At 38.4% G+C, this 27,641-nt stretch overlaps 1 protein-coding gene across 1 annotated transcript in view; it reads right to left on the bottom strand.

Moving 5' to 3' along the window:
- TMEM163 (transmembrane protein 163) overlaps window positions 1–27,641 on the bottom strand; it is a 74,262-nt gene that overhangs the window by 28,967 nt on the left and 17,654 nt on the right. The window contains exons 3-4 of the mRNA XM_063118639.1: window positions 4,398–4,441; window positions 2,226–2,317 (exon numbers count right to left, since the gene is read on the bottom strand). Coding sequence (XP_062974709.1) covers window positions 2,226–2,317; window positions 4,398–4,441 — 136 coding nt within the window. The remainder of the gene's footprint in view (window positions 1–2,225; window positions 2,318–4,397; window positions 4,442–27,641) is intronic.

Here is a 27,641-nt window from a genome sequence, read left to right as displayed (position 1 = left end):
AGTAATCAAAATCTTCATACATTTTCCATCTTTCAAGAACGCAAAGTGTATTTTGGAACTTTAAAGCCTAAATTAATTTTCCATTACCAGTGTAACTATAAATTTATTTGACAGTATTAAATTACTACTGCTGCATTCTACTTTCCAAACAAGTATTCAATGTTTAGATTTCTATTAGATGCTGACGTCACAGCAGTGAAATAGCAAGACAAAAAAATAAAATAAACGTCATCCCTGGCAAAGGGAATTATTCATGTCATTAGTCCTTACATGGGTATTTTTAATCAATACCATGGAGATGTTCAGACTGGATTGTGACCATTGTGTAGGGTAGGAGGTCTTTAAACCTTTGCCTCACCATAGTCTCAATCTAAATAAGGGGCCCTCGCACCTGCTAGTTTGGCTTTCCTCCAAGTAGGAGACAGAAAAGTAGACCGTGAACATTCCAAGGAGCTTCAGCTATTTCATTGTATAAAAATGCAATTGATAAATAAATAAATGAATTCCTGATTTTAGCTAAGGGCTAAAAATAAAAAAGCCCTTTCCCCACACCACAATCTTGACTGAGTTCAGGCCACATAAATCTGCTCTCTCACTCTCTCTCTGCAAGTGCTAAAGACATAACCATCATCCTAGCTTGGCCCAAAGGGTATGTGGACCCATCTGCATTAGGCCTTTGTCTGCTACCATTTTTCTTACCAAATTTAAACAGTCATCAGGGTAGGGAGGTTAAAACCAATGTCCCTGCCCTGGTATTTAAAATTATGAGGAAATATGATTTAAAAAGTGTTCTCCAGCAAACTTGTATTGAGAGGTATGCTACATCTGATACTGGAGATAATGGATAGACATCTTGACTAGCAGTCATTGCTAGCCTCCTTCATCAACTCCCAAATCTATGTAGTGGATCATTCATTTTCCCCCCATGCAGAGTGAGATCACAAGCATCTTCAAAAGGCAGCTCTCAGAACACACACATAAATTAAACACCAAGATGATTCCACTAGGCCAATTATACATTGGGTTTGTGACCCATTACACCAACCTTTGACATATTCTTCTTGGTCCTTGCTTTGTGTGAGTAATGTCCATTTCATGCTACTGATTTATCAGTTATTTAATCAGCACAGAACATGCACATATTACGTTATCTTTTCGGCGCCAGGTTAAGACTTTTCTCTTCTCCCAGGCATTTTAACAGCATTTAACAATGTAAAGTTTGTTTTTAATGGACCCCAGAATTGTTGTTTTTAAATGGATACTGTTGTTTTTATACTGTTTTTATGTTTTTTTAATTTTTGTATACTTTTAATGTTTACTATTTTTAATTGTTGTAAACCGCCCAGAGAGCTTCAGCTGTGGGGCGGTATATAAATGTAATAAATAAATAAATAAATAAATATTTCTCTTCCCACATTCACAGACATAGGCATTAATAGTGTCTCTGTATGTTGTTCACATGCACACCCAAATGTAATTATAAAATGTAACCATCCAGGAATAAGCTCCCCTGTCGTGGGTAAAAACAGAGGAGAACAGTCTTTATTCCTCACTCAACAAGTAACATAACTAAGCATTGGGTGGTAGAACACCTGAGCGAGGGTGAAACCTAGACAGGGGGTGGGGGAAAACAAAGTGTACAATTTCTTTTACATTTATAATAATCACACACAGTTTTTACAGTGGTATCTTGAAAGCCAATTACCATTTTGAGAGGCTTCCATGAGCAAGGGACACCGGGGGAAATAGCTCCACTACATATTGACTTTATACCTGGAGCCAAACACAATAGATCACATTCAGTTAAATATTCCTGGTGGGAGAGAATCAGAATCATAGGACTTCAGAGAACTACTAATTGGAAAGCAACAGCTTTAGACATGTGTTGTGTTGCTTTATTGGCTTCCAAGGTCATTCACCATGGTACATAAAGCAGCAGTCTATCCAAGCAGTGAGAATTTCAAACACTAGCAAAAGCCACAAAGAGAATTTAAAAAACATCAACTCAACCAAGGTTTTTAACAATCTCTCCTCAAAGGAATTTCATTATATATAGTGCTTTTGAATTTATGTACTGTCAGGAAAGGCAGAGTACTAAGAACCTTAATATGGGCTGTTAAAAGTTGCAACAGGACAGAAAGACACAAAGAGAAAAATGCCTCTGGGGAAACAAATGGATCTGTGCAAAAGTACAATAAGAGCTAAAAACAGCCACAAGTACTCACATATATTCTCTGTGTGCTGAATGTACAGCTGCTGCGTTGCTGTAGCGCCACAAAACTATCACCGATGACAACACATCCAAAATGGCATCAAACTGCAAAAATACATAAGCATTTGATTTGGAGTAGCTAAGGCAAACTATGTTTGAAATAAAAAACATTATGCTAATTATGCTAGAAGAGTAGGGACTAACTTGGTATAAATCATTTCAATAAAAACAAGGGTCAGCATTATTTAAAATGAACTGAACTTTTGTGCTGCAAACAAACAAACAAAGCCTATTACAGACCTTATTGTGTCAGTCAAGAGAGGTGTTTTTTTACTCTTTCCCCACAATATAATTATCTTTCTGCTGGGGTGTGTGTGTGTTTGTGTGTGTGTGTGCGTGCGTACGTGCATTTCATAAATAGGATGGGGAGAAGACACACTGATTCCCCCCAAAAAAGACTGATATACTTATTGATCTTTCTACATTCTCTGCTTTGTAAAATGTGGCATTAATTTTTTGATGCCTGGTGGATTCACATGAGCAATGTTGCCAGGATAAGGGACCTTTTCAGACACATGATGGTGACAAAAACAAAGAGTCTTATGACACCTTAAAGTCTAACCAATTTATTCTGACATAAGCATTTGTGGACAATTTCATGTGGACATGAAAGTTTTGCTAGAATAAATTGGTTAGTCTTTTAGGTGCCACGAGACTCTTTGTTGTTTTTGCTACAATAGACTAACACGGCTAACCCTCTGGAAAAAGTTATGGTGACAATGGCAGCGTTCGGACAACACAATAGCAATGGTGGATTAATAGTCAACCCTATGGTTTATTATTGAGGGGATACTCCCCACACAACATGATTATAATCAACCGTGGTGTGGATTAAGGTCAGCGTCAAGTTGACTACTAGTCAACAGTGTGTTTGATTGACACGTCAGCCACCCTCTCCCCCCCCCCAGTCCTGCTTATATCCCATCAGCCACTGTAAATTCTGCTGGATGAACTAGAGTGTCAGACACCGCTTTTGTCACTCTTGCCAGGGGACCAACTGTATGCGACAAAATAGTCAACGATGCCTGACACACAACACCAACTGTTGGCTATTTAATCCATCGTTGGTTATTGTGTCATCCAAATTCAGTCAATAGTTCACTATTTGTTGTTGTTGTTTTATTGTGAATATTAACAAAGCAGAACATAAAAAATAAATCGTGAAAAAGAAAAAAACCATTACATATATAGGAATATCATCATTTTTTCCATCAGGTATACTAATCATTAAAAAAAAAGTGGAGGGCGAGTTAAAAATAGGTATCAAGAAAAGCAGACCATATATCCGTGTCTTTATCCACTCGCAAGTCGCGCCTATATAACACTCGTTGTTCAAATGTTGATAGCATTATTAAATTCACGATTCATTGCAATATGGGAGATGCGCACTTGCCCTTCCAACGTGATAGTATAACTCTTTTAGCTGTCATAAGGGCTCTGAAAATCCATTTGCACTGACCATGTGTTAACTTCAAAGAAGCCAGTAGGTAGTTTAATGCACATCATAATGCACATCATTCCATATTAAAGATTGTTTCAGTACAAAGTTTATCGTTATTATAACCTTCTTCCAAAAGGGGGCTCAATAGCTCACTAGTTAAGATTGCAGCCCAATCATGTTTGATATGCATGATGGTGTTTTGGGGGCGTGTCTGTGTACATGCATGCACAACCAGCATTCTGCTTCCAATATCAGCCAATCATGTGTCTCCCTGTGCTTCTAAGCAAACAAGAAGATTTCATATATTTGTTTCCAGAATCTGGTATTCAGAGGTATTCTGAATCCATAAATGGAGGCTTAAGTTATTCTCCTGGTTAAATCCTATTTAAGGCATCAAAATTAGTAGCCATTGACACATTTTGTATTATTTTGGAAAATGCAACAAACACTGGACAAGATTGTGGGGAAAATGTATTAGCTTCATCTAATTATTTATCTGATCTTAAATAAAACACTTATTCTTCTGGTGCCAAAAATCGCTAGTGTAACTTCACTTGTCATTCCTCCCTTTGATCAAAATTCTTCTATTGTGAACTAGTGCTCTTCATGACATCTGTAGAGGAAAATATGGTGATGTGTTCAGAGAAAGTACACAACATATGTTTAAGTTATGGTATTACTTACAGCAAATCCAAATGATGAAGCGCTGTACCTCATTACAGAGACAGCTAAAAGAAAAAAAGAAATACTTTTTTTGATCTTTTTGTTCATTGAAGTGGAGGAAAATTGAAGTTTGAAGAGGAAAAACACAACCAAGTCATAGCATATTCATTAGAAATTTGAAGAGGAAAAGCACAATCAAGTCATAGTATATTCATTAGCAGTACTAGATGCTGCATTAAGCATCTGCAAAGCACAGGAACCACTGGTCTTTATGAAAAGGATTTTTAAGAAACGGGGCTGAAATTGGAAACAACTACACATGTGAATTAATGTAACTGTGCCCTAAAATGTTCCTTTTAAAAGAAAAACAAGCCACTTTACAACAGAATTAATTCAGAGCAGAAGAGAGAGGTAGTGCATAATTCCTTCCCCACCCATCATGCTCAACTTCTTCCAGAGTGCTCACTTCCTTCTCTCCACAAGTTCAGCACCCTAAGTAATTTGAAGCAATTCATAAATCTTTTTTAAAAAAAATATGTACAAAAGTATTTAAAATACTATTAACAGAATCAATAGAACTAGTAAGATTAGGGGGGGACTAAATGCCTGAAGGCAGAATTTAAATACTGAAATTAAAGTCCTCCACTTAGTTAAACGTTGCACCCTGGAGGAGACTAAATGGCAATGCTGAAGTTGCTGCCGGTCTGTTCTGGGGTCAAAATATGGAATAAAACTAAGGGTTTATTTATTTATTGGTTCAATGTTGTCACTTACGTCATGCCCTCGCACTCAGAAGCCCCAGAACTCGGAGGATTCCAAGTTTCCTATCCCCTGCCAGGCTAAAGCCATCAGGGTGGTTAGAGAAGTGGAGGCAATCTTCACTTCCCCATCCTCCATCTTGAGAGGTTTTGGCTAGGTGGGATTTTTAGCTCATCTAACAAAGGCACTTCAGAGAGGGATAGAAGGAGGCTGGAGAAGCTTCAGGATACCTTGAATCCTGTCCTCTCCCATCTCCTCTCCTCCTAACCCACCAGAATATTCCCTTTCCGACCTTGGAGAGGAAGTGCACATGGTTCTCTCTGCACAGCTCTCTCGGGGTATGGTTCTCTCTGAGGTTGGAGAGCTGTCTCTGACTTTGGAGGGTTTTTACAAACCATCCTATGGAAGCTTCCTCAGGGACCATAGGATTGCCCTCTTAATGTCTTATTACAGGTCTGCTTTAAAATGATGCAGATATAGGGGTCATGTATGCATGGGCTGTGTTGATAGTTAATTTGCTACGAGATGAAGCAATGGCCATCAACTTAGAGAGTTTTACAGTTTTTCATTAGTATATTTTTAATCCACCCAATAACAAAAAACAGTCTATGAGCAGAACATGTGATAAAAATAAACATTACACAATAAAAACAAGAATAATCAGCACACAAAATACAATATAGAATACATAAAAGCAGCCTCAGCATTTATGGGCAAAACTAAACTCTAAAATCCAGAACCTAAATTCTAAAGAGTGCAATGGTTTATAAGGGGATTAGACAAATTTGTGGAGGATAAGGCTATCAATGGCTAGTCATCATGGCTATATATTACTTTCAGTATCAGAGGCAGCATGATTCCCAATACAATTAATGGGAAATACAAGTGCGAGGGTACTATTGCACCCATGTCCTGCTTGCAGATTTCTCATAGGCTTCTGGTTGATTTCTATGGGAACAGAATGCTGGACTTAGGCCTTTGGTCTGATTCAGCACAACTTTTCTTATGTTAATTCTTCATTTTTTTCCCTTCATCTAGAATTGAACTGAGAACGCTTAAAAGATACTGTCCATTTATAAAGTGACATTTCTTAATTTCCTTTTCAGAAAGAAAGAGGTTGTCTAGGGAAATAAACTACTTTGAAGTGCTGCTGAAGCCAGTTTTATCATTGGCATTTCCCCTATAGGACTAACACCAAAGCAATATCTAATTTTCAGCATGTCATTAAGCCCTAATTAGAGAATTTCTTGGCAAATTGGAGGTACTGGGGCTTAAAGGAATCTTCATCATACATGCACAAAAGTCACTATATCCTTAAAAACCAATCAGGGCAAAGAGTCTCCATCAGACCACTGTACTCTTCTCTATTGCTCCAATAATAGCCACCATTGCCAAATGTAATTTCTTGCAAGGCTGTTAAGCAACACAGAAATGGGCAGAGAAGGGGAAACGAATTGGAAACATTTACTAAGCACCACAGAATGCTCTACACCACATAATATGTAGGAACAAGTGGTTAATAGTATATATATAGAACAGTTCTATCTAGCTATCTCAGAGACCTTTGTGCACGGAGTGCGAAGTTCTGTATAGAGGCCTGTCAATGCATTTGGTTGAATGCATTTACACAGGTTCCACAATCAGGAACCCTGCCTTATCAGGGTTCTTGATTGCGGGATCTGTGTAAGCATGATAGGTGTCTGACCTAGCCAGCCTGAATGCATTAAGGTCTCTGACCTAGCCAGACACACGGGGGTGCTTGGGAGTGGTGCTACTTCTGTCTTATAAGTGATGTAGGTGAACACCCCCATAGGGCTTAGGTGGCCATGGGAAAGTTGTATCTGGACAGAATCAGGCATTTCATGCTATTGTTCATTCTTGTTCGAGAGAGACAATAAAGTTCTTGTCTTCCTTACTAACAGATGTGTCTTCTAACTTGTGGTCCTCCAGATGTTTTGGCCTACAACTCCCATGATCCCTTACCATTGGCCAGAGTTGTAGGCCAAAACAGTTGCCCATTTCTTCTCTAAGTCATCCATGGCACAGTCCCAGAAATCAAGTTTTAAAACAAACAAATCCCCAACAAGACAAATTAGCAGTGCAAGTAAGTTGACTCCTTTATGCTATAGGGAAAGAAGCCCAAAATGTTTTACTTTTGCTAAGAGGGCCATAAGTTCAACTATGAGACTGTTCTGGCCATGTTTGATAACCATTTCATCCCCAATAGAAATGTAGTTTATGAGAAGTCATTCTTCTATTACAGAGCTCAGAAGCCTTCAGAAACTGTTCAATAGTTTGTGAGGCTTTAAATAAGAGGACGGACACTTGAATTTGGTGATAAAAAAAGAGGAGTACTGTAAAGATAGATTGGTGCTTGGAATTCTATACAACAGGCTTTCTGAAAGAGTGCAGCTAATATAGGACTTAGAATCATAGAATAGTAGAGTTGGAAGGGGTCCATAAGGCCATTGAGTCCAACCTCCTGCTCAATGCAGGAATCCATCTTCAAGCATCCCTGACAGATGCCTCTTGAATGCCTCTAGTGTGGGAGAACCCACAACCTCCCTACATAACTGGTTCCATTGTCGTGCTGCTCTAATAGTCAGGAAGTTTTTCCTGATGTCCAGCCGGAATCTGGCCTATTATTCCATGTCCTGCACTCTAGGATGATCGAGAAGAGATCCTGGCCCTCCTCTGTGTGGTAACCTTTTAAGTATTTGAAGAGTGCTGTCATGTCTCCCGTCAATCTTCTCTTCTCCAGGCTAAACATGCCCAGTTCTTTCAGTCTCCCTTCATAGGGCTTTGTTTCCAGACCCCTTTGTTTCCTCACTGCCCTCCTCTGAACACACTCCAGCTTGTCTGCATCCTTCTTGAAGTGTGGAGTCCAGAACTGGACACAATACTCAAGATGAGGCCTAACCAGGCCTGAATAGAGTGGAACCAGTATGTCACGCGATTTGGAAGCTATACTTCTATTAATGCAGCCCAAAACAGCATTTGCTTTTTTGCAGCTACATCACACTGTTGGCTCATATTCAGTTTGTGATCTACAACAATTCCAAGCTCCTTCTCATTTGTAGTACTGCTGAGCCAAGTATCCCCCATCTTGTAACTGTGCATTTGGTTTCTTTTTCCTAGATGTAGAACTTGGCATTTATCCCTATTAAATTTCATTCTGTTGTTTTCAGCCCAGTGCTCCAGCCTATCAAGATCACTTTGAAGTTTGTTTCTATCTACAAGGGTATTAGCTATCTCACCCAATTTTGTGTCATCTGCAAATTTGATAAGCGTTCCCTGCACCTCCTCATCCAAATCGTTAATAAAAATGTTGAAGAGCACTGGGCCCAGGACTGAGCCCTGCGGTACCCCACTCGTTACCTCCCACCAGTTTGAGAAGGTACCTTTGATAAGCACTCTTTGAGTCCAATTCTGTAGCCAACTGAATCCATCTAGCCCACTTTTAGGGCTAGATGGATTTGCCATCCTCATTAAGCAGTTGAACCCCCATTTCTTTCCTCTGTTTTTTACTATTCACATATCAGAATAAAGCCTTTTTATTGCTTTTAGCAATAAACACTGCCCAACTGCTCCTGCTGCAAGGGACTTATTAATGTCATTAGCACAGTCTTCAAACTAGGAACTCTGACTTGTCAAGGGAGAGACAAGCCAGAGTTGAAATCCAGGCTTTAACCTTAACTGCCCCAAATAAAAATGCCTTTGAATACAGGAAGTGCATGCTCAAAAACCACTCCTATTGCACTTTGAAATGTAAATCTGTTTTTACCTTCATTCTTCAGAGATAGCAGGTAATTTGTTTCATGTTTGTACCAGACAAGAACCAAGTTGTTCAAATATGACCTAAATTTCAGAGGTCAATGGTAATTTATTTCATGTTCCTACCCATCAGGAACGAACCAAAGAGTTCCCTTCCCAATTAATGTGACTTAAAATATATTCATCAGAGGGATCTATTTACTCTGCTTTGCTATATTGCAGGTCATTGGGAAAGAAAATATCATTTAAAAAATAAATAGCAGTTGCTCTTTTAAAAAGAGCTAGATTATTTGCCTGCTCTACATCATTCTGCTTTTCTTGTTATAGTTAGAATAGTTTTTATAAATATTTTAAAAGATCCATTTCACATTTGTGATATAATCAGAGCACTTTGAAGAAATATGGATTGATTTTTCTTTCCTCCTTCTTTTTCATTCTATACCATTTGAGTATTTTAAAGCTTTCACATTATAAATTAATTTACCTAAAATAAGGTTTCAGAGAAGAACATGCTCAATACAGAACACAAGCATCATAGAATTGTAGAGTGAGAATGGGCCATTTAAGCCATTGAGTCCAACTACCAACTCAGTGTAGGAATCCAGTTTAAAGCATCTCCAACAGATATCTGTCCAGTCTATGCTTGAATATCTCATGTGACAGAGACCCCACTAATTCCCCAGGTAGTTGATTCCATTGTCTGACTTCTCTGACCATTAGGAAGATTTTCCTGATGTTCAACCAAAATCTGCCTTCCTGTAACTTAAGGCTGTTATTTTGTGTTGTACGTTCTTGGATGATAGAGAACAGATTGCAGCTCTCTTCTGTGTGACAGCCCTTTAGGTATTTATAAAGTGCTATCATTTCCATACACCCTCAGAATTCTCCTCTAAACATACGCGGTTCCTTCCATCTTTCTTCATAATACTTAGATTCTAGTCCCCTAATCATCTTTGCTGCCTTTGTCTGAACTTGTTCCAATTTATCTGAATGCTTTTTAAAGTCTGGTGTCCAGAACTGAACACAGTATTTGAGGTAAGATCTGACCAGTGCAGAGTGGAACTATTATTTCTTGTGATTTAGAAACTATACTTGATAACAAATTTATTAGCCTCTTTTGCAGCCACTGACTCATATTCAGCTTGTGATAAACTACAATTCCAAGATCCTTTTCACATGTAATACTGCCAAGCCAGGTATCCCCCATTTTATACCTGTGTTTGATTTTTTTTTCCTAAATGAAGAACTTTGCACGCATTGTTATTTTCTGCCCAGTCTTCTAACCTATTATGATCATTTTGAATGTTGTTTCTGACTTCTAAGGCATTAATTATTGTGCCATTTGTAAATTTGATAAGCATTCCCACCATCTCTTCCTCAAAGATTAATGTTGAAGAATTCAGTCCAAGGACCATGCCCTATGGCACCACGCTCAACACTTCCCTCCAATCTGATGAGGAACTAATGACAAGCACTCTTTGAGTATCGTTCTCCAGCCAGCTGTGGATCCAACCTAGTAGTAACTTGCTTTGTCAAATACCTTGCTGAAGTCAAGAGATGTTATGTCTATAACAATTCCACGATCTACTAAAGAAGTTATCCAATCAAAAAATGAAATTAGATTGATCTGGCAGGATTTATTCTTGACAAATCCATGCTGATATTCCAGAATCTTTTGAGTTGGAAGGGGACTATAAGGCTATTGAGTTCAACCCCTGCCCAATGCAGGAATCCATTTTAAAGCATAGATTTTTAAAAAACACTATTTCTAGAATAGTCAGTTTTTACTGCTCTATAGTTATTTATTTTCGCACATATATAAACAGCTAACAAAGGCTGGCCATACATGGCTGTTGTGATTCTCATGCCTGGCCACAAAACACTATCTAGCCAGCTAATAACTATGTTTAAAGTAGGTTTGCAATCAGAACATCAGCTTTTGTTGTTTATTGAGCTGCAATCTGCATTATTTACACCTAACTGATAACATAAATCTTTAATGTTAACTAATATAATTACTTGTAATCTTTTTTAAACTACTGAATGGAAGTTGAAATCTTATATGCATTTATAACAACTCTAAATACAACTTGAGAAATTATGCACACCTAATGTATTTGTAATTGCACGATTTATGTGTGTACTTGATGCAACACAGACTCCAGTCAATAGTTATCATCAATAACCCTTAAACTACATGCTACAGGACTACATGCTCGAGTGAACCGCATTAGTCATCCACTGTATTCTGCTGAAAGGAGAATGTTTTTAAGGATTGCTTGATTTTCTAAATATTATCAATAGCAATGTACATTTATACTGCATTGCTATGCTACATGTTGTCAAACAGATATCAGTTTCTTTAGGCTTACAGCAGCATGCCTTACCTCAATGGTACATATTTTTAATCAATCTAATCTTTATTGTGATATATCAACCTAAGCACAGGACACAAACAGAAGGCACACTGACTTTGCATTGTGTCGCCAATATCATCTCTGCACAGTTCATACACAATTCAAATTTAAATTCATTTTTTTTTAAAAAAAATACTTAACATTTGATATTTGAGGCAGAAAATCTACCCCCATCCTCCTCAACACAACCCAAATAATAAACAATAAACTTCTTTCAGCCCAAGAGCCAAATTCAATTTTGAAGACATTCTCAGGGGCAGCGTTCTAGTGGTGGGTAGGTAGGCTGAAGTCAAAGTGGGTGGAGCCAAAGGAGAAACTCATAGAGCCAAAAATACAAAATAAAACATAACAATATAATAATAGCATATTGTAGCTTAAAGCTCTTATGGCCAGTAACTATGATGTGGGGAGTATTTAAACCTTTTAGAATGGGGGAAAATGCACAAACCCTGGAAACAACCAAACAACCAGTGGTGAAGGAAAAGAGCATGGTCATCTGAAGAAACCTGGAAAGCCAGAGTGAGACCCCAGGAAGATCAGATTTGGTCACCGGGTCTGAGGTTCCCGACTCCTGCTTTAGCAGATCACAAAATTTGCTGCCTGGGATAGGCCAACTCATCATGCCTGATAATAAGACCAACAGATTTCAATATTAAGCGTACTATAAACTAGGCAGCAAGCTGGCTTTTAAAAAACATCTTCTCCCTCCAACCATGTTATGGACACAACTCTCATGAATGTTAAGAAAGATACCCTATTAACATTGGCCAGTTTAATATGGTAATTGTTAATGGACATTCACAAAACAGTTGTTGGGTGATAACACAGTCATCCTTGCTTTGTTGAGCTCATTAACACATACAGAGTGATCTTGAGAGGTTTATGGACGATTTCCATTGATTTCAATATAGGACACCTTCTCTCAGAACAGAGCATTTAAGAATTATCAATTCTGTTTCTTTCAGTTCTATGGAAGGCATTTCTGCCATACAATTTTGTCCTTTTTCTACACATAAACTGCACTTGCAATTTGCAAACACAGATATACAATTCCTGTCTGCTGGTCATTAGGTTGGTTCAGGTGTCACTGCTAATCATCCTTGCTTCCCATCTAAAGCTGCCAGTCAGTAACAAGTCACTAATGCCTTGACCCTGGTGTGAATTATGAGCCCTATTTCAAAACAATACTCAGTTTTCAGACCTGTACTGGAGATAACTAAGAAAAAAATCTCTGTACATTTGGTGCATTGGATGGTTGTGAATTAAGCACAAGTTTAAGAACAATTGTATAACCTTCAAAAACATACATCTCCCCAAGAATTCTCTAATCTCATTAAGATACTAGTAAGAGTTATAATAAAATACTGTATCAATGGTGCTAGCTCTCATGCTATAATGCAAAAGTGTTCTTCTGACAAGCATATAATAACAGAATCGGTTTCAGACAAATGAGTATGCTATTTGATTGATCTTACAGGAGCACAATGAAAGGAATGTAGTGGATTAACTAAACATTAGCCTATTTAGAGAAAATTAACATAAAATTAGGACCACTAACCCATTTTAACTAGTGTTAAAATGCCATTATTGACAAATGATAGACAATGCTACAATAAAAACAAAAACATATACAATATTTAGAGACAATATTTTAATCATTGGAAAACGCAGATCCCCAACAAAATATTGTGGTGTGGAATGTTAGTGTTTCATTGTTTCTCCTCCATGTTATTCCATTCTGCTCCCATACACTTTTAATCCCCCCCGAAACCTATCCATCCCCCATTCAATTACTATTCCATCACCCCTGAACACAATCAGCCTTTATTGGGTTGCTTTTTTGTTTTCCCTTCCTTGGGGGGTGGGGGGTGTCTCAAGCTTTTGTTTTTTCTGTAAACCTTGGTTTTCCCCCAAACCTTTAATAACCTCTTCTCTTGCACATGAGAGATATCATGTGGGCTACATAAGCAGTGGCACTCACAGCCTGTATGCTGGAAATAGAAAGAATTAGGTCACTGAATTATATACCACAGCGTTACTTTCAACTTCTCCCTTGCTTTTCAGTTTAAGTGATGACAGTTGACACAAAGAAAAGTGATGATATCTTAAGAGTTCTTTACCTCAAGGTAAATTACAGAATAGGTGTTGACATTTCAGAGTTACACTTCATTTTCACAGGTACTTTAACTCCAAATCAGATATGTTCAACTTTAGTAGAGCTATGCATGTTGGTTTTTCCAACAAAAATCTTCTTCAAACAGTGCTAATTACCTATCTGGAGAGTGAGTGTATTTGTGTAGCACTATACTGGAGATACCAAAGCAGTATTCTGGCAAGACCAATTAAACCATCAAAACCAACAGCAGAAGACAATTAAAAGAGGTTTTAAAGACATTATCAAGAATGGAAAAACATGGCAGATGTCATCAGGTACCTAAAAGAAAATAAAAGAGGCCTCAGGAGCACTTGTCTAAAAAAGGAGTTCCACAGTCTGAATGCAACCACTACAAACATGTTTCAAATAGCCAGATTCTCACATCTAGCCTCAGAAGGTGGGATGTGTACATAAAAGGGCTTCTGAATAGTGATACTATGAGAAACCAAGTAGGGCTGTTTGTGCTCAATTTCTTTGAGCAGAATTGGAGTGAGTAGTCTGCTATCTTGGTGACAGAGCCTCTATCTTGGTGACAGAGCCTCTCTTCCAAACATCAGGCAAGACCAGGCAGGTATGCTTTCAGAAAACCTTGCTGCTGCCGCTTGATGACGAGACACAAAGGTTGAGCTTCTGCCATGGGACTTGGGTCAGCTAGGCATATATTATCCTGCTCTTAAAGTAGAAAAGTTTCAGAGAACACTGAATGGCTTGGGTTCTGTATGTTCCACACGGTGTAGTTTAGAACTCTTGACCTTTCACCATACCAAACCCACTTTCCTGCTTGATCATCATTTGCTTCTTCATTGCTGCTCTATGTTTCCTTCTCATTGGCCTTCATCCAACCTTTCATCCACTAACATCATCTCTCTCTTCACCTCTGTGCCTGGCAGCATATCTTCCTACATACAAAATCCCTTCTTGTTAATTGACCCACTTTCCAAAACTTTGCTTTTAACAAGCCATCCTTCTTTCCTCTCTCTTTGTAGCTCTTCTTGTTCACTCTGCTCCACCACTCCTTTTTCACTTCCTATTTCTTCTTTAAAATTCATCAAGTTTTATTAACCCTGTTCTTCTCTAACCTCATTCTGAAGCCATTTTTGTCAGCTAGTTTCTGGGATGAGTGATAAGTTTCTAGCACACACTACCATCCACAGCTTATCCTGGCTATCTTCATCATGGGATTTTCAACCTCAAACTCTCCCTGTCCCCCAAGATGGTGACACCAACATTGATCACATAGATCATGTTCAGTTGAAGGACTCCTAGAAAGACTTCTAGACCTATAAGGCTATGAAACAAGATCAGAGGAATTTTAGGAATATATAATCAGACTAGTGGCCCATCTAACTCAATATTCTGTACACTGACTAGCAACAACTCTCCAGGGTTTCAGTCTTTCCAAGTCCTACCTGGAGATACTGGAAACTGAACCTGGGACCTTTTGCACGCATAGCATGTGCTCTACCACTAAGCTATATATCCCTTCCCCTAGATTTATTACTAGCAAATCTATACATAAATAAAATTAATGCATTATTACATTTCTTAGATTTATTAGTAGGCATCCACCATTCATACTAGGCATATTTGAGTCACACATAACTGTCAGAAATCTAATAACAGAGAAGTTTTTGTCCAATAGGCTGATGTGAACAAAACTACAAATGTAACTTTTATGGCTTTGATATGACTATGGGAGCATGAACTCTGTATTTTACAATTATATGTTTATATTCTAACAATTACAAAGGTGATGGAACCAGTTGATACAAATTGCTAAAAAAAACACACACCTTGGGAGATGTTTGACTACAGAGGTAGAATTTGTTTAAGAAAATAAGATGAAGCTTGTTCCTTCAGCTGTGGACACTCCAGGAAGACCATACACAGACTTTACTCCAGATCTGAGACACATTGCAGTGTTGTAAGAACTAGATCCTCCAGGTCACATGTGTTGAGACGTGTGCATATAGCCAGTGTGTGGTGGAATCGTGTGTGTTAGAATGGCAATCTTTAGTAAATATCAACTAGTAGATTAAAGTGGGTGCAGACATATCACTGTTACTTTACCCAAACCAGAGGAAGCCACGTTGGAGTGGCAAGTCAGTCTCCCCAAATCCCTTTCTCCCTAAGATGTACCACATTATAGAATATACAATAATACTGAGTTGCAATGACACAACATCCTTCCTTACAGTTGCAATAGTATGATGCAAACATTCTTCTGAAATCCTTCTGACATATTAAAGAAAAACTGTATAGCAACTATTTTTCCTCTTCTATTCTATTCTGTAATGAAGTGGCTCTCAACTTACTTCAAGGACTCTCAACCTTATAAGTCATTATTCTAACATTCTTTATCAAATATGCACATGCCTCTACTGAAATGACGGTTAATACTTCCACTGATTTTAAGAAACTCTGGGTAAACTCAGAGTACATGTTAGGTATTTACCCAGAAATCAGGTTAACAGATTCAGCAGAGCTCTGCTACTGTTATTTAAGTTTGTGGAATGACACCATTAGATACTGCCCTTTATCACCTTTCCTATAGTAGAATCCACAGTAGAAGTCAGCATATGATGACAGATAACAATTGTAAAGAAATGTAAAAATAACTTTTCGTAAAGAAATGTAGAAATAACTTTTAGAAATAACTTCCAGGAGGGCGTGTTAATTAAGATTATCGTCCTGTCTAGTTCTTTGCTGTCTTTTGCAATTATGTTTTTTTGTTGTTGTTCTTTCTGACATCTTTCTGGTTTCTTCTGTAGTGTTTAAGGGAAGACTGACAAATTCCCTTAAGGCAAGTATGCTATATGCAGCACAGTCTGGCTCCAGGGATGTTCTGCAATTGCAATCCAATCAACACTGTATTCCACGTGGATTCAGAACATGTCTAAATATCAAATGTATCCATTATCCAGATTTGTCAAAACATGAGTTCTTGTCATGCTTCAAAGTGACAGATAACATAAATATCACATTCTTTGCTCTACCTAGCACTGTCCAACCTCTGCCCCACATGCCATATAATTCCCTTACCACAGAAAAAAGCAAGCTCACTCACAGCTTCTGGGCTGCTACTTAACCCAGAGTGACCCTGTGATGTTTTACTGTTTATTGCTAATTATATATGTGTTTGTAATGTTTTAATGATTATTGCTATTTAGGATGTTGGTTGGATGGTAAGTGGTTAATGCTGTAGGGAGGGGGAGCGAATGGAATGAATGTGAAATGAATGCCGGTTGGCTGGTGGCTCAAAGGGTTGGATTGGCAGTTAGCAGGGAAAGGGAGGAGTTAGAAAAGAGCAGTAGAGTGTGGGGGGGGAGAGGAGAAGAGTCTGGGTTTGTCTGCAAAAGGGTTGAGAACAGAGTAGGAACAATGTCTTTTATTCTTTTGGAAACAAAGTGGATGGTAGGAGGTAGTATATGTTAGTGGGTAGAGTAGGCAGGGTTACATGTGAAACTGTACTGAAACCACAAGCTTTGTAAACTGCATATACTTACTGTTAAATAAAAAATTTCTTCTGTTTCATAAACTGGATTTGATTCTTGAAGTACCTGATGTAAGGTACTGAAATATATGGTGGCAGACGTGAAGTAAAACGGCAAATAGAGAGTGCTGGGCTGGTTCCTGTGAGGCCAGAAAAGGGTCAGTGAGTCACAGGGTCAGTGAGTAGTGTTCTAGTGGCTTTAATTGTAAAGAGGAATAAAAGGGGGCATTATTGTGGCATTATTGCTACAAGTTGAACACTAAGTATGATTGCCTGCTGAAATATATTTCAATGATCTTCAGCCCCCTTTCTGTAGGACTGCTTTCAAAACTGAGGGGTAAGCTAGATGTGATAGCAGCAAATCCAAATATTTAAACCTGCATCTAATGCAATCACACAGAATCCACGCACATATGAGAAAAGATCCATTCTTAATAGCAAAGCGGGCATACATGTGAGGAGCTGAAACCTGCCTCCCATGGGTTACCTCTCCCCAGGTACAGGGATGTAGCATTCCTCACCCAAATGCCTGTTATGATGTTAGAACACTTACTTGGTTTTTATATTATCGTAGTCAATCTGGATGTAAGCACACACTCCTCTGCTATCATACCTGGTTTGGCCTTTACAACAAAAAGTGAATGAACAATGGGATAAACAGCAAAAGCAGAAGATGTAAGAATATTATTTTATTTAAATAGATATTTCTAGACAATCTTTTAGCAATGCCTACTTGCCATATTACATTTTCCATCAAATTTAGACACTTGTTCTGCCATGGGGGAAATATAGTATTTTATATATTCTTTATAATTGTTTTGTACATGCAATAATTGCTAGTCTGGCAGCACAATAAACTGTCTTAGGAAATACAACATTGATTTCTCAAAAGACCATTCTATGACTGGCATGCATGATACATGAATAATTTAGGTCATCTGTCTGGAAAACACTGCTGTAACACAGCTGAAATCATACTGCATTAAACAAACAAAAAACCACAAACAATTGTAAATGCTGACATTTGCCAAACCAGATTACTCCTACCAGTAAAGACTATGCTGGTAAGCATCTACTAGAAAAAGAAGTTTAAATAACCAGCATGTGTGATTTCAGCAAATGATGAAATTAGTCTTACTTAAGACTCTGCCATGTCATATTTAGTTAGCTTTGCGCAAGTCACTTCATACAAGAAATCTGTTAAAAATCAAGGGCAGATTTCAGAAAAGCTCAAATTCCATTTAAAACCCTGCATATGCATTATAAATATCACTTTTAATTAAAACGGTTGCTCAGTCTGGCAAATTATATTTGTGTGGCTAAATATATTTTATAGGCAGATACATTACAGCAGTATTCACCAACCCGGCACCCTCCAGATATATTGGACTAGAAAATCCCATCAGCCAATTGCCTTGATGCTTGAGGATGATGGGAGTTGTAATCCAACTCATATGGGGGGGCACCAGGTTGGAGGAGGCTGTTTTACATGCTTACTGTAAACTAAACATATATTGCAAAGATAGTCATAGGACTCAGCTTGGAAGAAGCAAATATATGACTGGAGGAATAACAGAAACAAACACATTAGGTAACTGTTACAAAACACTGAAAAGAAGTTATCACCAATGATTATTTCTAAAGACAGAACTGCTCCCATAATATCCAATCCTATTTTGTGTAACACCTGCCCTTTAGCCAAAAAAGAAGTATGGAGGAAAGATCGTGGAATCTCAAATTACAGATTGACCTTGACTATGTGCTAGCCAACATCAAAGGAGTAACACTTTGTCTACTTTATATAACAATATCAGATTAGTTTTAGTTGTGCATTACCAAAAAGCATTTCTCTAAAGGACTATGTTTCATAGCAAACTTTCCAGGAGTACGATATTGGATTAATAATGACACATGAGATGTGCTTGAGCTGTTAAATTCTGAAATCTAATCAGTCCTGTCTTATCTTGATGCAAAAGCTACAAGGCTACTTTAACAAAATAAATGGCTGAGTTTAATATTAATTGAAAAGTACTCCACAGTGGCTGCGTTCGGACAACACAATTGTCAATGGTGTGTTAATAGTCAATTCCATGGTTGATTATTGAGGGGATACTACCCACATAACATTATTATAATCAAAAGTGGTTTTGGATTAAAGCCAATTTTGAGTTGATTACTAGTCAACGGTGTGTTTGATTGACACATCCCCTGCCCTCTCACCCCCCTCAGTCCTCCCACTGGTATCCCATCAGACATTGCGAATTCTGCCAGCTGGAATAGAGAGGGACTATGTAGTCACTGAAAATAACCAAGTGTGTACAATGAAATAGGTCAATGGTGCCCATCACGTGACGTGACACAGCGTTGGCTATTTGCGTTGGTAATTTCAGCCAACCACGGTGTATCAATAGGTAGAACTAAGTGAGACACACAGGAAGTTAGATGGAAGAGGAAGTCAGGGACACAGACTTTGATTGAAGGAATACTCGCCCAATCAGGAGGTGACACAGCAGTCAGTGACTCAGCACTCTCAGGAGTCAGTCAGGGCTGGAGAGAAGTTAGTTAGAAGCTATGTTTGTTTGAGGCAATAAAAGTTTTATTTTTATATAATACTGCATTCCTCATTTGCAACAAACCTATCTTTGAAACATGGTGTCAGAAGTCTAACAGGACCCATTTACAACAACAACAAAAAACAGCTTGAGATTTTGGATTATGGAGTGAGGTTTGAAAGCCCCCCCATCACTGGATTTCACTGGGCCTAATCTGGCTCAAGCTTGGCAGAACTGGAAAGAGGAGTTTGAATTGTACCTGGATCTTGCCTTCACAAAAGAGGAAGAAAAGCAAAAGGTAAAGTTATTATATTATCTGATTGGAGAAAAGGGGCGAGAGATATGCAAAACTCTTGGGTTTAGTACAACTTCTACTCTGCAACAGCTAGTAAAAGGGCTGGATGATTACTGCATACCTAAACAAAATGAAACAATGGAACGATATCAATTCTTTATGAGGCAGCAGGGGTCTGAAGAGAGACTGGATGCTTATGTTACTGCACTAAGGACTTTGGCAACAACCTGTAATTTTGGGACTATCACAGACTCCCTCATCAGAGACAGAATTGTCTGTGGGACCACAGACCGACATCTCCGTGAGAGGCTGTTGCGGGAGCCAGATTTAACACTGACTCATTGTTTGGAGATTGCTAGGGCAGCTGAAGCTACTAAAGAGAGGCTTAGGACATTAGAAGGCACCCATGAGGTGCAGGTGCATGCAGTCCAACACCAATCAAAGTCTGTGTCCCTGACTTCCTCTTCCATCAAACTTCCTGTGTGTCTCACTTAGTTCTACCTATTGATACACACGGTGTGAAAATGTCCTGACAGACAACGCAATAACCAGCCATTGACTATTTAACCCACTGTTGGTTATCGTGTTGTCCGAACCCAGTCAGTGAGTCTGATTTTACAAACTCATTATTTCAGAATCACAGAAAGTCAATATAGTTCTAAGTCATCACTTAAGATTTCTAAACCATTTATGATTTAAAGTTCATAAATGAATTCTCAAAAATAGTTTATTTTGCATTGCATCCAGATTATATCAAGACAAATTTATTTTATTGCTTTTCTTTTTTAATAGAAAAAAATGGAACTCAGACATGAGAAAACTGAGTATCAATAGCACTTATATCTATAATGTGCCATCCTCAGACACTAGCTTAGGTAATTCTTTTTCTCATACAAGACATTTTTTCCATAATTGCTGTTTAATTAGCTGTCCAGGCAAACTATAATATGTAAAGCCTTCTGCATAAAACCTTGCTGCTACAGCAATATCATTCAGAGCATTGTCCACCTCCAACAGTCAAATGTTTAGTCATGAAAATCTATACATTTATGCAGTGTGGTGCTATATTACACTCATTTGTTTTCAACAGGTATAAATTTAACTGCAGAGTGTGATGTGAGCAAATAATCAGTTCCCCAGTGTGAATGAGTAATATTCATACCAGCCTTTTCATAACTTCACATTAAGAGTAGGAAAGCTAAGTCTACATCATGTTAAGGCTGATATTAGTGAAAATTATTACCTAAATTATTGCTCAGGTCCATCAGGTCCAGCCCTGCAGGCAGAAAACAATCACCCTTTTTGGTCTACATGAGTGATACTTGGTGGGGGGAAAATACTCACCAGTGGTTTGTCCCCATTAATGTCAGTGTTGTATCAACCAGGATAAGTTTATAGATTGGATAAAGGAGAACTTCCCTCTCTCTTATGCAGTTGTGTTGAAAAACGCAACTAACCTTCAACTACATCACTTTCTTAGCCAGTTTCATACCAAGCAGGAAAACCCCAATGCTATTAGCATTGCATCAAAGGTCACTTATAGTAGTGCTATGTCAAATACGTAAGCATAAGGTCCTCACTGAATACTGACCTACCAATTAAACATGGGCATTCATTACATTTTTTAAGGTTAAAGTTTTACTATACTTTTATTTGTTTGTAATTTGTGTTTTCTGAATTTTTTGTAAACTGCGTTGAAATAAATTACAGTTTTTCCTGTCACAGAGCGCCATCACATGGGGGGAAATCGCATTTCTTTACCGTCGCTTCTCTGCACTTCCTCATTCTTCCTGGAGAGGAAAGAGGAAGTAAACAAAGACTACGTGGCCCATTCAGAGGCTGTTTTTATCATGCCGCTTTTCCTGCACACAGCAGGAGATCGTGGCACATTCCACTTAAAAAAAAAAGTCAGAAAAACAATCAGAAGGCATGTGGGAGTCGAACGACATTGTCTAAAGGACACGCACATATCCGTTGGTTGGTAGTAGTGAGCATGCGATAAAACACTTGTCTGATGAACCTCATAAAAATGGTTTAGTCCAGCCCAACTCCCAGCTTTCGATTTTGAAGGTTCTGGGTTTGCCATAGATCAGTGGTACAGCCCATGTTTTGCATGTAGAAGCTCCCAGACAGAACCAGAGTGCAAAAATATTCTGATGAACCTGAACCAAACTAGGTTTTAATGGCTCTGTTCTCTTCTTTCAACATGATTTTCTATAAGTCTACCAGTGGATGAAAAATGTATGCAGCTAGCGGCTGCCCTCCTGCAGAAACAGATTTTAAATTTCTGTAAAACATTCTAGATTTTGTCTAGATCCAACTAGACTGAATTATCATCAGGTTGTATCAAAGAGCAAGAAATCCAATATAAACAATTCATTAATACTTGCAGCTGCAGAAAACTGTTATGATTACACAAGCAATGTTTGTACGTCTTCCTCATTATCAGGACTTCTGGGTTTAAAACTAAGCTTCTGGCACTTGCAAATAAAAGATGCAGCATACTTGTGACAACCTACTTGTAAAGCATGTGTGGAGAGATTGCTCTCTAAATTACATTTTGCTGTGAAATACACCTCTTGGATGACAGTTTAACAGATTAATTACAAGCTAAGGTCAGGTATTTTATGCACCTTATGCTGCATGATGAATCACCTATTTATAGTTGCATGAGATATTCTGATCTAGCATCCTTTTCAAGAATGATGTAGCTGTGTTGATGCATAGCTGATACAAGAACTTATTTTACATCTCTTAAAACACAATGCACAAGAAATGTGGGTGATATTTTCTTTTTTTTAAAAAAATAAAAAATCCAGGGCGTTCTGGTTACAATGCCACCAAATATTGACCAATGGGTTAACCTGAATATTTGAGCAGAATATCACTATAATTACTGGAATGACTTTCTGTAACTGAATGTTCTAGAAATAACGTAGGGGTTTATTATAGAAATTACCATTTATATATTACTTTTCCCAACGGCTCAATGCACATACAGTATCTTACTAATCTTTAAAACAACTCTTTAAAAGAAGTTTGCGGTTACTACCTATATTAAAGTGGGGGCAGGGGGGAGAGACATATTATTTATTATGGACATTTTTATGCAGTCTTATTATGATTCCAGAGCATAATAAGAAAATGCACAGTAAGCCGGTTAAAATGACAGCTACCTTTAAAAAATATTAATTACAAACAACGCAGCAGATTTCAAACCAGCATAAATTCAACTAAATCAAACGTAAGGCTAAAAAGCTTGGGAAAATAGAAAGATTTTTCCCTGATGCTAAAAAGGCAAAATATATGACAAGTTAGCCTCTCTTTAAAAAGCATTCCACAATTTGGACTCCACCACTGAAAAGGCCCCGGCATCCACCTCCAAACACTGGGGCCACTCAAAGAAGACCCTTTTACTGAAGAACTTGCTGTACAGGAAGATACACATGCAGACAAGCGGTCTTTCAAGTACAGTAGTCCTATGCTATGAAGAACTTCTAAAAGGTCAAGCTTGTACACAGAATTGCACCCAGAAATGAACTGGGAGCCAGTATAGCTGGCACTGCACAGGCCTAAAATGTTTATGGTGCCCAGCTCCAGCTTGTGATTTAGTAGCAACAATCTGAACTGTATTCAAAGGCTGCTCAAGGTAACCCATATTAGAGTAGTCTACCTAGAGGTTTATTGAGCATGGATAACTGAGATCAGATTATTTGTGCCAGGCAGGGTCTCAGCTGGCATATTAGCCTAAACTGGTGAAAGATATTCCATGCCAAAACCGAAACTTGTATTTTGCAAGCCTAGTTCCTCAAAAGGACTGCACTTTTGCCCAGTACAGGATTTATTTATTTATTTATTTATTTATTTATTTATTTATTGCATGTATATCCCACCTTTTCTCCTCCAAGGAACCCAAGACGGCGTACATAATCCTCATCTCCATTTTATTCTCACAACAACAACTCTGTGAGGTAGGTTGGGCTGAGAGTCTGTGACTGGCCCAAAGTCACCCAGTGGGTTTCCATGGCTGAGTGGGGACTAGAACCCAGATCTCCCGTCTCCCAGGCCAACACCTTAGCCACTACACCACACTGGCTGAGCACCAGTGCCAAATCTCAGTGCCAAATCAAAGCCCAGAGTCTGACTGAAATGGATGAGATGGCACTTTGCCTAAAGCTACCCTGTGAATTCACATCTAAGACAAAATTTGAGCTGGACAATTCTCTGTGGCCTGGTTCAGACAACACGCTAAACCATGCTGCTTAACCACAAATGCATTCCATTAACCATTTTGTGGTTAAGCAGCATGGTTTAGCGTGTTGTCTGAACCAGGCCAGTACCAGTTCTTCCCTTAACCACCATACTACAATAGCTTTTTAAACAGCTATGGCGGTTTCTCAAATTTCCTGCAGTAACATTACACAAAGATTGCAAGTGGTCAGGAATCTTCTATTGCCACAAGAAAGTAGCACACTTTTAGCTGAGACCATTTTTAGATCTTTCTTAACAAAAGAGAAACAAAAGATCTTTCTTAACAACACAGAATAACTGAAAGATACATAAAATATAAAAACAAAAACATATTATATAAGCCTTACAGAATATATGCACATTTATAGACAGATGACAGACTTGACCTTGGGGAAGCTGGGGGTGGCGACAGCCGACAGAAAGCTCTGGCGTGGGCTGGTCCATGAAGTCACGAAGAGTCGGAAACGACTGAACGAATAAACAACAACAAGACAGATTTGGCCTAACGTAGAGCAGCTCTTTGCTATTCCTAAAGCAGGTTTGTTCAAAAGGTCTGACAAACCATACACATACACGGAGCAGTATCCAATTGGACACTCACACTAGCACTAATGTAAAGTACATTGTGCTGTGCTGGTGTAAGGGACCTCTAGCGAAATGCCAACAGTATCCGCTGACACTATGGAATTCCCCGGAAAAACCATCTAACACTATTGGCATTGCACTAGGGGTTCCTTACATTAGTGCAACATAATTTACATAGCACTAGTGTTCTATTATATACTGCCCATGAAATTAATCATTATGAAGCCAGTAGTAAGCTGATTGCATTGGAATATAGTCCACAACTCACACATCCCATATTCATTATAAAATTAAGAACAGGACAGAGGAAACACCATTACCAAACATAGGAAAATTAACACAAAGATCAAAAAAGAACTTCACGCACACACATATACACCCACACCCACACACCCATGGTAATACTAACATCAAGAGAACAATACATGAATCTGAACTGAAAAACAAAAAACAACCAAGCAGCATCACATACACCGTAAAATCAACAGGACCAGAACAATACCTTCAGCACCCTCTTCCCACCCTCAAAACTCAGCACTCAATACAAATCATTATATCTCAATGCCAGAAAGATTGAATACATCTTGGCACAGTTTTGAGGGAGTAAGATAGAATGGAACAAGTAAGGAAGAGAAAAGAAGAGATGAAGTCTGAAGGAAAATACACAATAAGAGAAAGTAGACATCACAGACTAACGATCATATATACAACGAGAGTTACATCATTTAATGTATATGGCCACCTGTCATCAAATTTTCTCTGGGCATCTTACAGAGCAAAAGCAAACAAAATACAATAATTAAAAACAAAATAAAAATGTGTCTCTACTAGTTCTAGCAGAGATATAAAAACATTTCGATTTTATCAAATGAGGTTTGTTGCTATCAGGCCATTATGGAATACTAAGGTGGGCAGGAGGAGAAGAATCCAATCTTATCCACCTACTCATCCCATTTATTTCACATGTCCATAATAGATACATAGGCAATTACATGGTCTATTCCGTAGTAGATTTTGTTATGCTAAGCTGTCTTCTTGGAATTTTTAATAAGGCTTTCCCAGTAAAATTTTACTCCTACTAGTCACATTAGTGATGACTTTGTGTTCCATACCTAAATACTGCACATGTCAAACCCATAGAACAGGGTCCTTTGGGTATTATTAGTTCCACTCAGCTGGAAATGATAGCCTGATCAGTGTTAGCTGTCAGAGCAAATAACAGGATAGTGAGGTCTATCATGTCAGGAACTGAGTATTAATTAGTAAGGGCTGGTTTAACTCAAAAGATTAACAATCCTATCATACAGAGAGACACTTCAAGTGATTTGATGGAGTTTGAAATTACTTTAAATTGTTGTTTAAAATGAATACTGTTGTTGTTTTTATACTGTTTTTATGTTTTTTAAATTTTTTGTATACTTTTAATGTCTACTATTTTTAATTGTTGTAAACCGCCCAGAGAGCTTCGGCTGGGGGGGCGGTATATAAATGTAATAAAAAATAAATAAATTAAAAACTTAGTTAATCTTACTGTGCAGTAGGTGGAGTTCTGGCTGAAAGTAACGTCCTGCTACACTTCCACAATCAATTAGAACTTTTGTCAAATGTTTCAGGGAATCTAGAGCAAGTCTTTTAATTCGTACTAAAATAATACTGCTCTCGAACCATTAAGAAATTAGCTCCTTAACCCGAAGAGTAAAATTCCAACATCACAGGAGTGGCCTTCCACTTGTGCAATGGGACTTCCTGCTTCTCTCCTCCCCCTGCAGTGCCCCACACTCCCCCCAAAACCACTCTAGAGGTTTCCCCAACTTTCTAAAAGAGATTGAGGATGTGCAGGCGGTTGCAGGGGTGAGAGGCAATCATCTCACCTTCCTGTTCCACTGATGAAAGCTTTTCCATTAGTGGGAGCAGTTAATTGGATGCAATCGTATGTATTCATGTCCTTAACCCTGTAACTAACATTACATTTTGTTACATTTCAAATAATACAACTCACAAACTTAAAATTTCATAATATTCTAACCCACAAAAAATTTGTTACCAATACAATAGCCCTGTTCAGGCATTTGCCATGTGAGGGCTTAAAGTGAGTCGAGGATCAAGACTGTGCATGCTGGCCCTAATCCCTACATTTCCAGGCACGCTGGCCCCAAACCACCACCACCCCTTAGTTCAGAACTTGCTGTGAATTGGCTAAATCTGAATGGGAGCCTTACTCACATTCGCTTGAACGTGAATAGAACTCTCCACACAGTTGAAACCCTGAACAGGGCTAATATAGTAATGCAAATTCTCTGTCAGACACAAACCTCAGTGTGTGATCTTGGGCCAATAATGATCGAGTCAGCCTAGGAATACTCACTTCCCTGAGCAATGGGTAGACCGAAATAAACATTTACATTGTTATTTTGGTCAGCAAGGAGCTCAGGGCAGCATTTTATTCTCGCAACCACCTTGTAAAGTAGGACTGGGTTGTAGTAAATTGTGCAAAGGCATTCAGAGTTTCTCAGGTGTGGCGCCCTTCATACATGGCAGCAGCAGCAGTGTAAGAACTGTTTTACCATAGTTTCATCTCATGCTACAGTCACAGCTTTTAAGACCCCTTTAAAACGGCAAACAGGTTCTCCACATCAAGTCATCAGGATTGATCACAGCTGGGGAATGATAAACTGGAAAGGGTTTCTGTGGTTCTGGACCTTTAAATGTGATGAGACAACCGGATTTCCTCTAATGTCTTATGACAGCAGCACTTTCTATCTTTGTTGAACTGTTTGATATTAGATTATTTTGTTCTGCAATTGTTATAGAACTAAAGAGTGGTTCTCAAGTCAGTACATAACAACGAAAAGTCACTGCCAGTTTAGGGATCTGAATCTATTATCTAAACCAAAACTGATGTTCTAGAAAGCAAATGGAATGTGGTTGCTTAACGGCTTAGCTGGACATCAGGGGCAGTATCCAATGGTAGCCCTACACAGGGT

This window comes from Elgaria multicarinata, chromosome 2 (genome assembly GCF_023053635.1).
Source record: "Elgaria multicarinata webbii isolate HBS135686 ecotype San Diego chromosome 2, rElgMul1.1.pri, whole genome shotgun sequence".
NCBI lineage: Eukaryota > Metazoa > Chordata > Lepidosauria > Squamata > Anguidae > Elgaria > Elgaria multicarinata.
The sequence above is the reverse complement of the archived record's forward strand: the minus strand, read 5'-3'. Positions and strand labels throughout refer to the sequence as shown.